We start from the raw sequence: 15,497 nt of genomic DNA on the forward strand, positions 1-15,497 counted from the left end.
GGAACAGAAAGTAGATAGATATATCATAAAAACACGCTGATGTGATCTTACTTTGGTTCCCTGTTGAATCTGTGACTGTTATAACTGCCAATGTCGCTTGTGTTTCGTAGTTGATTCCTACTGTTTCATTTTGGTGCATGTGACTTATATAGCGCCCTCTAACATTGAAATTGTGTCAACCAATGTGACCTCACTGTTCGCTTTAGTCAACCAGTACAGTTTGTACATACCGGTACTGCAAACAGTTGACAAAACCTTTTGAATAATGGACCAGACTGCAAACTTAAGTTTTCTTACAACTAAAACATCCAGTTTTTCTCGATGACTTCGTCAGGCTGATCTTCACCATTGAGCTACTCAAGTCATTTATGTAATCATTTCCAGTTGTGTCTTCTGTGGGGATACGTAAGGTCCTGCTTGAATAAAGTGTAATATGCTAAGTTTTGTTTGCTAAAAGAAAGCTCTATATGTATCTGACATGTGATAAATCCTTCAGTCAATGATGTCAAGTTAACTCAAATGTCATACAATATTGAAGTGGGCCCAGCTTTTATGTCTACCCAAAGTTTCATGTTTCACAGAATATCAATTTTGTTGATTCTGCAGTGTTTGCCAGATCTGGAAAAGGAAGTCTTCCTGCTGGAAAACAGAGTCAAGGCCCTGGGCAGCCTGGAAAAACTGAAGGAAAAGAAGGAAAAGCTGGAACACATGGCTGCCTGGGCACAAGTTGCTGAAATAGAAAAGGTAAGGCGAGAGGAAAAGTATTTGGACGGTGAACAATACAAAATACTTTATCTGTGTCAGTGGCTTTGGTTTGTACATGAAATTTTGCCGTGTGTTATGGTTGCAAATGCCAATAGGTCTGAGTAAAAAGGATGGGATGGTAATATATACATGCATTGTGTGTGTGCTGTACATCAGGTGTGTGTACTTTATATTTCAGTTTGTTGATATTTACAGTAAAGCTATTAAAAACCAGAATAGTACTAATCATGATTTCAGGTTTGTTACCAAATATAGCTGCACACGCACAACGTTGGACACCACTGCCTGAAATTCGGACAAATTTTGCTGTTGCATGCATTGCTGTTGTTGCAGCTTGTAGTGACAGCCATAAATTCCTTTCAAGGAGTGTGACTTTTAGTATCCACTGTAACACAGGCAGGTTTTATTGTCATCGTTCTTGTGGAAAATGCGGATAAACATTTATATTTTTGCATATTAATGAGAGAAATGACGTCATTTGTGATCAGTTCTATTTGGGACAGGATAACGGGGAGGTTTGTTGCATTGACAGGGGTAGGGATTTGAAGGTTCAGAGCCAGTCTGGCCAATGATTTGTACCGGGCATTGGTATTACAGGGATGGATGCAGAAAGTTGAATTGTTGAGTAGAGTATATATGGCGTATTATACTGGTATAATTTAGATGAAATATTTGTTAATTGATATGAAGCAATTAGAACCTGTTCGTCCCACTTTTCTGTAAACAGGTCCGCTATCACCACTTAGAACAATGGATTTGGGCCAAACCATGGTTGTGAAGGGGTGAAACCATATTGTTTATAAAAAGGAATTAAAATCTTGACTGAGTATATATACACAGTATTAATGGGTCAGTCACAATCAGGGTGCGCTAGATGATTTTCATTTGTTATGGACATATATCTGCTATTCAGACTGATATTATATTGCTTATTTGTTTCTAATAAATAGTAATAGTTGTAACTAACTTAGTCACATAAAGAAATATTGCATATATTGTGCAGGTTTGGTTGTACATCCACAAAAATGCCTTTAAAAACTGTAAAAAGTAGCGTTATGCTGTTTCACTTCAAAATTTACTTAATTTCAAAATGTTTTTTGGAACACAGTGTTAAAATTGTGGAATTTTTAGCTTACATATGTTATTGCAGAATACCTAACCTTTCTTTCACAAGTTATTTCATGTGATTATGTGCATCGGAACAGAAACTGTGGTATTTTTACCAAAACTGTAACATCGTTATGTTTTTTGTGTTTTATGACCATAAGTACATATACCTTTAGTTTATATGTAGAAAAATGGATAAAATATGGTAATATTGAATTTAATTCCAACCTCAACATCCATGGCAAGCATTTTATACACAAAAATTTAAATAAAATTGCATATTTTATTGTTTGTGAATAAATGAATATGGAGATCGTTGTGGTCGGAATTTCTTGTAGCGTCCGTGACACACTCATATCTTATGGACAACAGGAGTTACAAAAGATCTGATGTCACAGGCCTAAGTGTCAATAGGTGCCTACCTTAAATAAACAAATTGTATAATTACTGTCCCTTGTGTTCACTATTAATATTCCTAAAATATGGAAATGTAGCATCCGTGACGGTGTAGCGTCCGTGACGGTGTTTACTACATACTCATAATTAATAACTATTTAAAACATTTTAAAGCAGTTAATCCACTGAAACATATAAATACTAGTGTGTATTGTGTGTACATACATGGAATTGGGTTACAAAATGTCTTCAAGGCATAAAATTGTAAATTTGCACAAATTGATTTTTAAACAGTAATAAAACACTCAAAAAGTTATGTTGAGCCTCAACTGTAACACTTAGATTGGTGTTTTTTAAGAATGCAGTAATTATATTGAATATGTTATTAGAATTCTAGTGAAAAGAACAATGAATTCTGTCCTGTATATCCATTTATTATTGTGTATTCCATTTCAATTCATTATGTCACGGATGCTACAATAAATGCAAACATTGTTTTTCAGATTAAAAGCCAATCTAAATGTGAAATAATCACCACATTTTATTGTTTTTTATCACATTTTGAATTTTAAAAAATCAAGGAGGTAAGAAATGACATTTGTGTTAACTCGTCTCCACCACTTTCACATATTTAGAAGGCAGGACGTCCTATTATAAGTGGCTGTTCCGGCCCAACAAATAATATCTCTGAATATCTAGACTATTTCATCAAACCAATCGTCGAAAGACAATCAACATACGTCAAGGACACAAAAGACTTCATTAACAAACTAGAATCAATAAAATACCGGAAAATTCTATTCTGGTAACATTGGACGTGGCGAATACTATAAACAAATCCGTGGCTGCAGCATGGGGTCGCCTTTGTCTCCTCAGATCACTGACATCACATTCCATGAAGCGGAGAAAAAAAACCATTCTAAACCATTCTAAATCTCCACTCTGATCAAATATTCCTATGGAAACGTTTCAGAGACGACATCTTTATGATTTACACGGGAACAGAAAGTGAACTCCAAACCTTTGTCGGGAAGTGCAACATGCTGCACCCTACGTTCAAATTCACATTTGAATATTCTATCGAAAAAGTCTCATACCTTGACGTAACGGTCTTTAAAGGTCAGAGATACAATCGAGAAAGAAGGCTCGACTTCAAAACCAACACAAAACCAACCGACACGTTCCAATACTTATTGAGAAATTCGTGTCACCCGAGCGGCACTTTCAAGGCTTCATTAAAGGTGAACTTCTCCGATAATGCTCGCACATGCAACAAAGACATGGACTTCATCGAAAAGGTCAACTTTTTCACTTGCAAACTTCAACAACGAGATTATTGAAAAAAGATATATCTCGTATAAAGAAAGATGTTAATCTCACCAACCGTCAACGATACCTCACCGATAAAGATAAGGGGAATGACATAAGAACAAAACTGGTTTACACAACGACCTTCAGTCCATTCATCAAAACCAGGCAAATCAAACAATGTCTAACAAAAAATTGGAAAATAATAGAAGCCGATCAAACACTGGCCAAAGTTTTTCCAGAAAAACCTATCATAGCATACAAAAGGAATAAAAACATAAAAGACATCCTCGTTCAGGCACAAATCAAGCACGAGGATAAAAATAAACACGAACGGTCTGACCAACAAATCACTCAAAGTTCAGACCACAACATAACCATACTAGCATCTCTATTTGATGAACAATTGCTATTATCAAATTAACATGTGGGATAACAAAACAATTTGAGCGACTGATGAAGGAACCGCACTATGGTTCTGAAACACCGTTAAGATGAATCACTCCAACACATAACCGGTACTTTCCCGGGGACCCAGATCACATGACCAGAGTCAAAGCACTATCAATTCACCGGTGTCTCGCCATGTTTCTCCATATCATTAAACCACATTGATCGATTCAATATACCGCATCACTATCAAAGGTAGAAAACGATGTGTAAAGTTGCTCTCATTTTCTTATATATACAATATTACACACTTGGAGATTTTCTTGAGAGTGGAAAGGACATGTAGCTGTGTAGCGTCCATGACAGCACTCAAATAATTGAATACTATGAACACTTCTGTTGAAATTCAAACCTTTAGTGTCTTGTTTTATCTTGGTTTTACACTTTAAGGCACAAAAGCACTGTTAACTTCTGTGTTTCTTGACATATTGATAGTTTATTACTGGTATAGACATTTTTCACATACTCCAACTGATTTTTGCAGTAGTTGCTATAGCTTTCTTGTTCAATTTAAAGAAATTGTCAATGTTTTGACACAATTTTCACAATTTAAATGTTTGATAGAGAAAGGTTTTGGAGAAAAGAGACAGATTGTTAATTGCTTTTTATATTTCAAATTGACCTAACCTTCAAGTTTGATTTTGGTAGCATCCGTGACAAAATTACATGTCATACTAAACAGAAAATATTTTAGAAAGAAGTTCATTTTGATTACACTGAATGGCATTAATATTGTTGCTATAGCATGGTCAATTCATGACAATAAAGCTTTTAAGTACAGCATACCAGCGGAAGGACATAGAGAAGTTGAAAGTCCTATTAAAAAATATGATCAATATTGTTGTATTTCTCACTAAACTTGAGGTTGTGTTTATTCATGGAAAAATTAAGTAAATCATACCAAGTATAGCTTATTTTAATGCCAATATGCATCTTTTATATTGTAATAACATGAGAAAGCATTAACAAATCATTGTTTAAAATTTTATTATGACATTTGTGTTTCATGTACAACATTTCTGTAGCGTCCGTGACGCTGCGTCGACCATATAAAACAATGTGCACTGTGGTAATACTAATGACGTTTGCTGCACCAAATTTTAGGAAGATATGCTCCATACCATAACCTTTCAACATATTATTTAATTGGACAGTTATCATGAACTTGAAATTTTGACCTAAGTGACACACTTTAGCGCACCCTGATTGTGACTGACCCGATAGCTAATCCTGCGGTGATAGTGTCAGGAGCTCAATGTTCATTGATTGATTGGTAGTTCTGCTCATGATTATATATACACAACTACGATATAGACCGCAGGAGTTGCCATGACACTGGAGTTGCCATGACACTGGTGTTGCCATGACACTGGTGTTGCCATGATACTGATCAGTTGGACATTCAAAAACTTATGAACTTGCTTGCTCTCATATATAAATAGTACATGTATGTATGTGAATACGCCTCTAAGTATCCTATTAAAGGCCTGTATTTTGCTTTGACTGGTAGGATTTGGAGCCCATTGCAAAAGCTATACGACAGGAAGAAGCCAGGAGACCAAAATTTGACAAGAGAGTGGACGAATCCAAGGTAAGGATGCCATGGGGGACAACCACAGATGTCATTGCATAATTAATGGAAGGGCTTTATCACAAATAACTGTTGCTTTGAAATGTCAGTTTATAAATTACTTTGATTAATAAGTGCTCATCAAAAAACAAATTTTACCGATATTTCATGTGAAAGATTCATTTCCATCTTTATAAAAAGAAAAATTTGTTGTCTGCTTAACAAAGGGTGCAAAGTGCTCATTTGTTGCATTTTCCCCATTATACATTCAGAAACCTAGCAATGTCAGCTACAGCGCTAGCGCCCTCATGAGTTTTGCTTCATTTTGCATCACCAGCCACCATCCATGCGTGTTCGATATATAGATTGCTTTTACTGTATAATTTTCTGGCATAGGATTTGTTGTTCTTTAGCGCCTTGTTTTACAATTTTGAACGACACATCTTTGAAAATTTACTCAGAAACATTTCACAAAAGGAGCGCATCACTGAGCTGCCCAAACGATGTTTCAGTGAGTTGTATTTGTGTGGATATAGATGACCGTTTTTGTTGCCATATTTTAACACTTCAATGACTTCTGCCAGCATTCGTCTCTTTAATCTCATTTCAATTTTTGCATTCGCTGTTTTTTCAAACCCTACACCTACTGAATATATCAGCTATAGAACCTGGCATTGACTTTGACGTAGGATTTTCATTGTTTTGTTGGTGGTTTGAACTTTCAGTAATGTATATGTAGGTCAGTACATGGCGTGGGAATCAGGATGGACTTCGTACAAATCAAACCTCTTTGTATGACTGGATTGGTGTACCAAAGAAACCCCTTTGAAATCACCAGAAAGACCCCCTGTATTATTTACCAGTTTTTATATCACCATCACTGACCATTTTCTGCAGGAAAAATTAAATGTATGTTCGGGACAGTGTAAAGAGATCCAGGAAAAACTGAGTTTACTCGGTGAGAAACTGAAGGAATTAAAGCCAAAGCATGCAGAGGCAAGGAGTGGTCTGGAGAGCAGTAAAAAAGCCTGCAAATCAGCCCAGGTAAGTGTAAAGCCCAAGCATGTACATACCACATGTTCATAATATATGTACAGTTGAGGTCAGGGGTCATGTCGTAGTTCAATCATGCCACAGCTAACACTTAATATGTTGGGTAGATGCAAATCAGCCCAGGTTAGTGTAAAGCCCCTGGATGTAGATACCATATGTTCATAATATATGTATAGTTGAGGTCAGGGGTCATGTCGTAGTTCAATCAGGCCACAGCTAACACTTAATATGTTGGGTAGATGTAAAAAGATACTGATTACAAGTTGTCGTCAGGTTTTGTAAAAATAACTGCAAAATTCATCTATCGTACCATGGATGTACTGCAGGGGGCATTTGAGTTAGCCACAGGTTCAGATTCATACAAAGATCAAAATATATGCCCAATTTCAATGACAGGTAAGCTTATGTTTTCAGTGTTGTACAAAAACCAAAATGTATGGCACAATGGTTTATACCGCATAGGAATGTATGGCTGTGTCTTTTGAACAGTACTGGCTGTTATCAAATTTTAACCAGCAGTTATGTCACTTCTCTGGGTATGTTAGGAGAGGTCAGTGCTCATGCTCAGTGTTGTAGATGTCCTCACATGCCCTCAAGGGTCACATAACTGCTATCTCTGAAGCTCGTGACGTCAGGAAAATCTTTTAATTGCTATCTGACAACATGAAGTTGGAACTTACAATAAAACTTCTTTGGCTCCAAATTCTTTCAAAAAAAAAAAAGTGTAACACCATGCTGTTGGGAATCAAAATACAGGAAATCATAATGCAGAGAAAAGCTGCACTGACAGATAATAAAATCAGCCTCTGTTTATTAGTTCCAGAGGGCCTGCAAAGGCGCCCTCTGGAACCTGTTAGCTTTTGCTCGATGGCATCAAATTACCCATAATTTCACGTTTTCTTTCTACTCTAAAATATTACGTATTGTTTCCGTACAGGCTAATTTACGGAAGCTTCACAGTCATTTCCGGAACACAGAGAGAGACAAGCAACAGCTGGAAGAAAAAATTGAAGAGATGAAGAACACGTAAGAATCTCATTAAATATACTGTTATGAAATCAGTGGTTTTTGTGAAGTTTTTGGGAACTTTGGCAAACGAGAGCATTGTAACCCTCGGTAAAATTTCTGCTTTTCCCTAATCTGTTTGCATCGGTATACCAAGAGGAGCCCTTGGTAGAGTGACTTGGAAACCCCCGGTAACATTTTACCTGTTTACTGCCTTAAACAAAAACACTGAATGAAATAAGAGTTTCCTACAAGTTGTCATGTAAGTGCACGTCTTGTGATGCATCCTACACAAGAATGGTCCAAAATATGGAAAGGCTGTATCTGATATTCATAAGCCCAAAATCTACATATGCATAAAAAACCCAAATAATTCAAGAAATATACATATGAAATGACTGCAATTAATATAGATAAATGAAAACAAAAGTACTGATTGACAAGTGAAATAGTAATAGATCACAGTGCCTGCGTGGTCTGAATTGCAGGGGGCTGACATTTGAATATCGGACTGATTTCAGGAGGTCAGTGTGTGATATATCAGTCTGAATTGTAGGAGGGTAATATATGCGATAGATACTTTTCATCATGTTGGGGGGGGGGGGTGGAGGGGACTGAAGTAATCTGCAGGGAATGAGAGCACGATGGTTTTAGAACGACCATGTCATGGTCAAAATCAGTCTACATTCAATGATGAGAAGCATGTTAAACATGTACAGTATCTCACATGAGTGCTAATCAGCCTTTAATATTATCGTAGCTGCTTCAAAGAGTCTCTGCTTGCTGTCAGGCAGGTCATCAGAGACAAGGACAATAGATAGTACCAGTAGACTATACATTTAGGAAGTACACAACCCCTTGTCTTTGTGAATTGTCTACATGCGTGTCTCATTAGATTGCCCTTTCCTAATGTTGTAAATCTTGTGTCAGGCTGTAGTCATGGTAACAGACACACCTCACAAGGATTGCGGTTGCTACCGATGACTTTGAATATTAATAATTTGAGGAGACTCTACCACCCAGCAGGCAATACGTGTGGCAACTTCAATACATTTGGACGCAGCATGTGCACGCTACATGTGTGTGATTGAGGGGGGATCAAGTGTTAGCGAGTCAAATTGTTAAGTTTTTGAAATGAAGGATATGTTGTTTGTTTGAATTCTGACAAGTCCGATGTCTCTAACAGAGTAATTAAATATCTCGGCTGCCGTACCTCCCAGGTACTTCAAGGTGTATGGTTGCAGTGTTGGTAAAGCACTCCACCGTCTTCGGTGCATAATCCCCAGTGATTCTCCCAGGGGCGTGAGCCTCCCCTCGGAAATTTTGAAATTTTATAGATGAACGCCCTCACTGGTTGCACAGCAACTCAGTCTTCAGTGCAAAACAAAAAACCCACGGCGGCTTCCTTGTTAAGATTTTGAAGCCGTGAGAGGCTAACTTACAAAAGCTTGTATAACCATGTTGCCATGTGACTCCGTTTTAGTAACCCAACATTTCAGTGACACATAAGTCTCCTTTTTCAAGATACGCACTGATACAGGATCAAAATTATACAAAATGTTGCAAAAGAAACAAACTACCCAATATTTCTTAGTACTTTAAATTCAAAATAGCCACCATCCCACCGTAAATTCTTTTGGTTGAATGAAATTTTTGATTTTAACAAAAAATATGCTGGTGAAAGCTTTACTTAATGAACTTCAAAATGAACCCCCCACAAGAAGTAGGCAGAAAATTATTGTAAAGTTTTAGAGTTTGAATATCTGCCCCACGTTACTTTCTACCTCAAGGAATACCGGAAATTTCTTAGCATCAGCCAATGCTGCCATGCACCCGTGCTTGTTATATGTTACAATGTTCATGAACCAGAACTGTTTTGTCAGTGGCGTATCAGTTGCAGTTTCGAGGGACTCTCATTTTGTATTATTACCTAAATAAATCACGAACATGATTGCATTTGGAAAGTTGCACTGATTCCCTACAATGTAACTCCCGAATGACATTTTGACTTGATGGCAGAGCTCAGCAAGACTTCGAAGCTGAAAGAAGACAGCGCGAAGACCAGATACAGAGACTGGAAAATCAACAAGCAACTCTCACAGCTCAGCTGGCCACTACAGAACAACAACTAGATCAGTTTGCCAAGGCCATCAATCATGACAAGGAACAATCATACACACTGAGGTAATTTGACAGAAAACATGTATATTGCATAGCCACTAGATCCTTGAAGGTCACATGCCAGATTTCTTTAGGTCACATGACAGGTCATCCATGTCACATGACTTTAACAGATAGCAGATACTGGTTTTCTGCTAAATAGATTGTGAAATTTGAGATGTTGGATAATACCTCAGTGGTATTGATTATTTGAAGAGTTGGGAGTTTCGCAAATGTGACTTGCAAATTGGTATCTATGTCCTTGTTTTGAACCAGGAAATAAATATTGATGGCTCACTATTGCAGATAAAATGATATTAGCATTGCCGTCAAATGCTGTGCCCTTACAAATGAACCACCATATAAGTGGCCAGTAACAGTGTATAAAAACAATCATGTTTACAGAATCTATGTTTCCAAGGCCATCAAATGTTCAAGACTTTGTTTTAAATGCAACACATTTGGGACATATTGTGCCTCACTGGTGTTTACCAACTTGACTTGATAGTGACACATGAAATATTGGTTAATTCCACTCTCTTTCAAAGTTTGTGTGAAGTCGCTTTATATTTAGATTTTGTGGCAAGATCCTAGCAATGTTAATTTGATATCTTCCTGTCATACTCAATGACATTGTAGTTGTTGAGACTGTCATTGACAGTGAATGTCGTTTTCCATCTTTTTCTAATTATGTAGTTGTCCCTGGCCGGCAGTTCATTTGGGAATTTTCAAGGTTTGACAATGCCAAAACCCTGAAAATGTGTTAAGACGCGAATTTGTTTTGAATCCCTGAAAGAATCAACAGGTCTCACTGTTCCGCCTTTTTTCACCGTGCTTTGCAGACGGAGGGAACAAGATCTGCAGGGTAATATCGACAACACACAGCGACGCCTGAAAAATCTTGAGGCCAGCAGGGAGAACAAAGTGGCCGTATTTGGAAACTGGGTGCCGGCCTTGCTGAGAGAAATTGACAAACTCTACCAACAGAGAAGGTTCCGAAGAAAGCCTGTTGGACCAGTGGGTAAGAAAAACTACCAACTTAGGGTGTTTATGGAATAGGAAATTAGACAAGTTAGGTGGGCAAGGTTGTAGCTCCAGATTGTTAGGTGGACAAGGTTGTAGCTTCAGACTACGACCGCATAGCTAATTATGGTTGGGCAAGAGTCTAATTGGGCCAGTAGGGAATTACTATTGAACTATCGGTGGCAAAAATCAACAATTGTGACTCCTGTGTTACTTGGCATCCGTAGTTTCCAGTTACATGGTCTTTTTAGTTTCAATTTTCCAACTTCGTAGAATCAGAGAAATGGACACGGATTGTAGAATGAGTTCAGTTGAAACTCACCACATAAGGTAAATAGTGCAGAGTGACGGATGAAGAATATGAAATGACAACAAAAATGCCTAGATGTGAGGTCATCAGACGACTATTGCAGCTGACAGAATTGTTCTGATAAAATGAAAGGCTAGTTGTGTAAAATATTTGGTGAAATAAAAAACACGAGAAATTGGCAAATTCGCCGAAAAATACTGATAGAATTAGTGTTGGTAGAATGAGATTGCTTTGTTACAGAATAGATAAAGCTTGGTTTTGAACTTGACAATTGCATTGTGTATTTACTGACCAGCTGGTTGTTAAAGACAACACATCAAGTCAAGATTGAATGTACAGTACTAGGAAACAGGAATACTAGAAAGTAGCAATTACCAATTTGGAGCAAGGTGCATCTTCCAGCAAGTGCCATGGAGAATTTTGCAATTATACATCAATAGAAAAAATATGAGATCATGTATAAGTATATCTGGAAGAGAATTCAAACTCTGGCACATTAATTCACTGATAAATCTACCTACCACAGATGGGATGGCAGATAGCTTTAGAGAGAGAGAGAGAGAGAGAGAGAGAGAGAGAGAGAGAGAGATATTTTTACATAGCAAGTCCCTATTAGTTGACCGTGACTACTTTGCTAACCTTTGACCTGATTTGACCTTTGACTCCACCCCGCCCTACATGTACCATCACTCCCACACAGGTGCCCATCTCAGCCTGACAGACCAGAACTGGGCCATAGGAGTCGAAGCATGTCTTAAGAACTTAATCCATTCGTACTGCTGTGACAACCATGAGGACGAAAACCTACTCAACAAATTACTCAACGACTTTGTGCCACGAAATCGGCCTAGGCCTTCTGTCATCACCAGCCAATTTATGGTAAGAAACTAGAAAACCCCTGTAAGTGATATGCCCCTCATTTGTTTCATCTCTATAGTATACGTATTTATCTTTGAGTCTCTGTTTTTGTTATTTGCCTTTACTTTATATTAATGAGAATAGTAACATCGATATTTTTGCCAGTCATTTTAAGTAAATTAAAATTTTGTATTTCTGAGTAATTGTGTTTTAAAGTTTGTCTATGTCATCTTTGTCTTTCTTTACTGTATCTATATTTTAAAAAAAAACAAACGTTTTCTGTAAATGGCCGTGACTGTGCAAGTCATTATATATGCAATAATGCACCCCTCCTGGTCCATAATGAACAAAAGCAAACTATTGATGACATAATGTATGAGGCGAAGCCGAGTGCTTTATGAAGTACAAATTTTGGTTCAGTCGATTTTGGTCAGGAGGGAGTACATTGTCGCTGTTATTTTAAAGTTTTGGCAGTGCCAGTGAATTTGAAGACTTGGAAAACATCTTGGCTACAATGTGTACATTATTGGTAATATTGTGGGAAAATGATTTCAAAAATTTCACTGGTATTGACAAAGCTATAATGTGGTATAAAACAAAGTAAATAGATAGATTAGATAAACAAATCATGTCCTGATGTTTGATGCTGCAGTTTTGTCATTGCCACACATTGATGCATTCTGTCTGTCCACTAGACCAGCCTTTGCACTTCAGTCATACAATATTAAATACGAAAATGAACATCGGGATGATCGGAATTCCAGAAAAAATACAAAAGTCATCCATCTTTAAGATGTCTTACAAGTTTAACCCTGAGAAATTTTCTTTCCTCTTACAGGACAGCAACTATGACATAAGGGATGGTGCTGTACAGGGCAGCCAGTATCCGTCATTTCTAGACATAGTTAAAACTGACAACCCTGTCATATATAACTGCTTGGTTGACCAGGTGAGACACCTCTTCTCCCATTATCAAATGGTTCATAGGGCATGGCTCAACATGTCAAATGAGCAGGACATTAGATACTTTCAAAACAAGGATATTTGTGCAGTTTATGTTCAGAAAGCAGGAATGTTTTTGTGTAAACAATGATGTACCCACTCCAGCCCATATTGGTCGATAGCAAACTTTGCATGACTTAAATGTAGGAGGCAAAGTTGAGTACATTATGGAGTGCCAAGTTTACTTGGATCCATTATGGGCTTGGAGGGGTTACATTATTGCTATTTTGTGTAGTTTTGGGAATGCCAGTGAATTTGTAGATGTACAAAACTTCTAGGGCCACAATACTAGATAATTTGGTATGTTATCAGTAATAATCTTGCAGGATGATGACGTCACAAATTCACTTCTACAGACAAAGCTATGATATAATTACTCCCTCTGATGTAAAATCTAAAACAAAAAAAAGTTTTTTGTTTCTCTACCGTGTAATGCACTTGTAAAAGACAGATATTGGTACCCTTTAATTTTTAGCTCATATTTGGTATTTATATTAATACCAAAAAGAGCTTATATGGTGAGTCGATGGCATCTGTATGTCTGTATGTATGTATGTGGGTATGTATGTGAGGATGTATGTCTGTCACACGCAAAGGCTCCCATACCGCCAAAGCTACCATCTCAGTATTTGGTGTACAGGTAGATGCAGGGGCTTAGATGTGACGTTGTTCAAATGAACATGTCAGTGTCAAAAATATGCAAATGAGGTAAGAAAAAAAGGGAAATCCTGCAAATTAGCAGGAGTGGTGGCAGTAACTGAAACAGCCCAGACATCTGATTAAGAGGTTTTTGACCTTTATATATTTGTATGCAGGGTACCTATTATGTGTGGGAGTGGTTGCAGTAACTGAAACGGCTTATTAGTCATTTCCTGTCCTTGTTTATGAACTGTGACATATTAACAGACCTGCTCAAACCATGGATGGCTATTTTTGTACATCCATGGTTGAAACATTCTCTGCTATGCATGTTGCTAAAGTTGACCTCCAGTACCTAAAGTTTCAGACCTTATTTACTTCTGTCATTCTTGTTTTTCTGGTTTAAATATTTCTTGTTGTTTTTCTGGTTGTACTGTGCAGAAATCATTGTCATAACATCAACGTAGAATTTTCCTGCACTGAACAGATAGAAACAACACTTATTGTTTATCTTTGGTATGTACCAATTCTGATCAAATTTGAGCGACACCGAATAATTGCGGTATTTTTACCTTCTCGTGTCTATTTATAGACAGAGAAGGTATTAGAGTTGAAAAACCAGTATGCTGGTGTCAACTACTTCCGTCTGTCAATACTTCCGTCTGTCAAGATCCATTGACGTCATGCCATTGTGATGGGTCATATCATAAACTGGTGGGGGTGTTCATGGTTCAGGTTGAGGTGCAGGAGAACGATTTTGAGCTGTGACAAAAATCAAAAGGGACTTAGCGGCATAGCCACAGTGTTAAGCCTTTCTCCAAGGTTCTTAGTTGACTACGATCTATTACAGACTACTGAGCTGACGTTAGGGGTACTCACTTTGTGTTTGCTCACTCTGTGTGCGCTAGTGTTTGGTACTGAGTTGCGTGGATATCCCCTCATGGCCTCACGTGATATGGGCCTGTTGCATAATCTGCAGATGATCATATGTCTCTGAGTCTGAAAACGGTCATTGTGTAAGCCTGTCGGCATTTTCCTTGCATTTTTTCTCATTAAATTTTGCAAAATATCGGCAAGTACCTCAATATTTCAAGATAACTCTTTCTTCCCAATCGTTTCCTGGAGTTTCAGAGTCATATGAACGAAAATGAGTGAAAGTTTTAGACAGGAAAATCGGACGTCGGCCATGTTCAATGTTTACAGTACAATCAGAAGTTTATGTGGAGGAAATAACTAACTAACAAACACTGTTCATGATGCCCGCCCTCTAGAGGCAGACCTTCCTATATGAAGTACCACATTTGATGCTTGTGGAAAGCTTGACCACCACACAAAGGAGCATTTTAACTTTTAGAAAATGACAAATTGAATAAGAAGGTATTCTGAAAATGTCAAATACTGAGGAAAAATGCGCAAATATTCAAAATAAACAGGTTAACTGACTGGTCAGCTATAAAAAACAATGAAAATGTTTAAGATCAAAAGTTTTTGAGATGCGCACATTTTAACAAATACAGAAATTATTAATATTATAAATATAAGACCAAACTATTTTTTCAGGGATGGGACAGGTTGGAAATGAGGGGTGAGAGACAAAGGCACTCCTATTGCTGCATGTGGATGCAGCCACACCATTTCATTTACAGCATACTTATTCACTGTGTTGTGTTCAAGTTCAATATTGTACTGACTGTCATACAAGGATAACATAAGCAAAGCAAATCAAATTAGAAAAGGATCAATGCTGTTGTGTGGATTTTGCTGAACATGGCTGATTTTGATATTACGCCCTATATATTTGGTATCAAGCAAAGGCATATTTTGATGTAAAGTCAAAATTAACACTATATT

The 15,497-nt window shown here is 37.4% G+C and overlaps 1 protein-coding gene across 2 annotated transcripts in view; it reads left to right on the forward strand.

The window, feature by feature from the left end:
• The window catches only part of LOC139119094 (structural maintenance of chromosomes protein 6-like), a 64,265-nt gene that overhangs the window by 23,090 nt on the left and 25,678 nt on the right, over positions 1-15,497 (forward strand). For both annotated transcript variants that reach the window (XR_011548845.1, XM_070682730.1), the window contains exons 8-15: positions 607-744; positions 5,537-5,617; positions 6,494-6,640; positions 7,587-7,675; positions 9,674-9,838; positions 10,657-10,835; positions 11,848-12,026; positions 12,844-12,954. Coding sequence is in view for 1 of the 2 variants with exons in the window: in XM_070682730.1 (XP_070538831.1) it covers positions 607-744; positions 5,537-5,617; positions 6,494-6,640; positions 7,587-7,675; positions 9,674-9,838; positions 10,657-10,835; positions 11,848-12,026; positions 12,844-12,954 (1,089 nt within the window). In the remaining variant the exon portion in view is untranslated. The remainder of the gene's footprint in view (positions 1-606; positions 745-5,536; positions 5,618-6,493; positions 6,641-7,586; positions 7,676-9,673; positions 9,839-10,656; positions 10,836-11,847; positions 12,027-12,843; positions 12,955-15,497) is intronic.

This window comes from Ptychodera flava, chromosome 19 (assembly GCF_041260155.1).
Source record: "Ptychodera flava strain L36383 chromosome 19, AS_Pfla_20210202, whole genome shotgun sequence".
In the NCBI taxonomy this organism is placed as follows: Eukaryota; Metazoa; Hemichordata; class Enteropneusta; family Ptychoderidae; genus Ptychodera; species Ptychodera flava.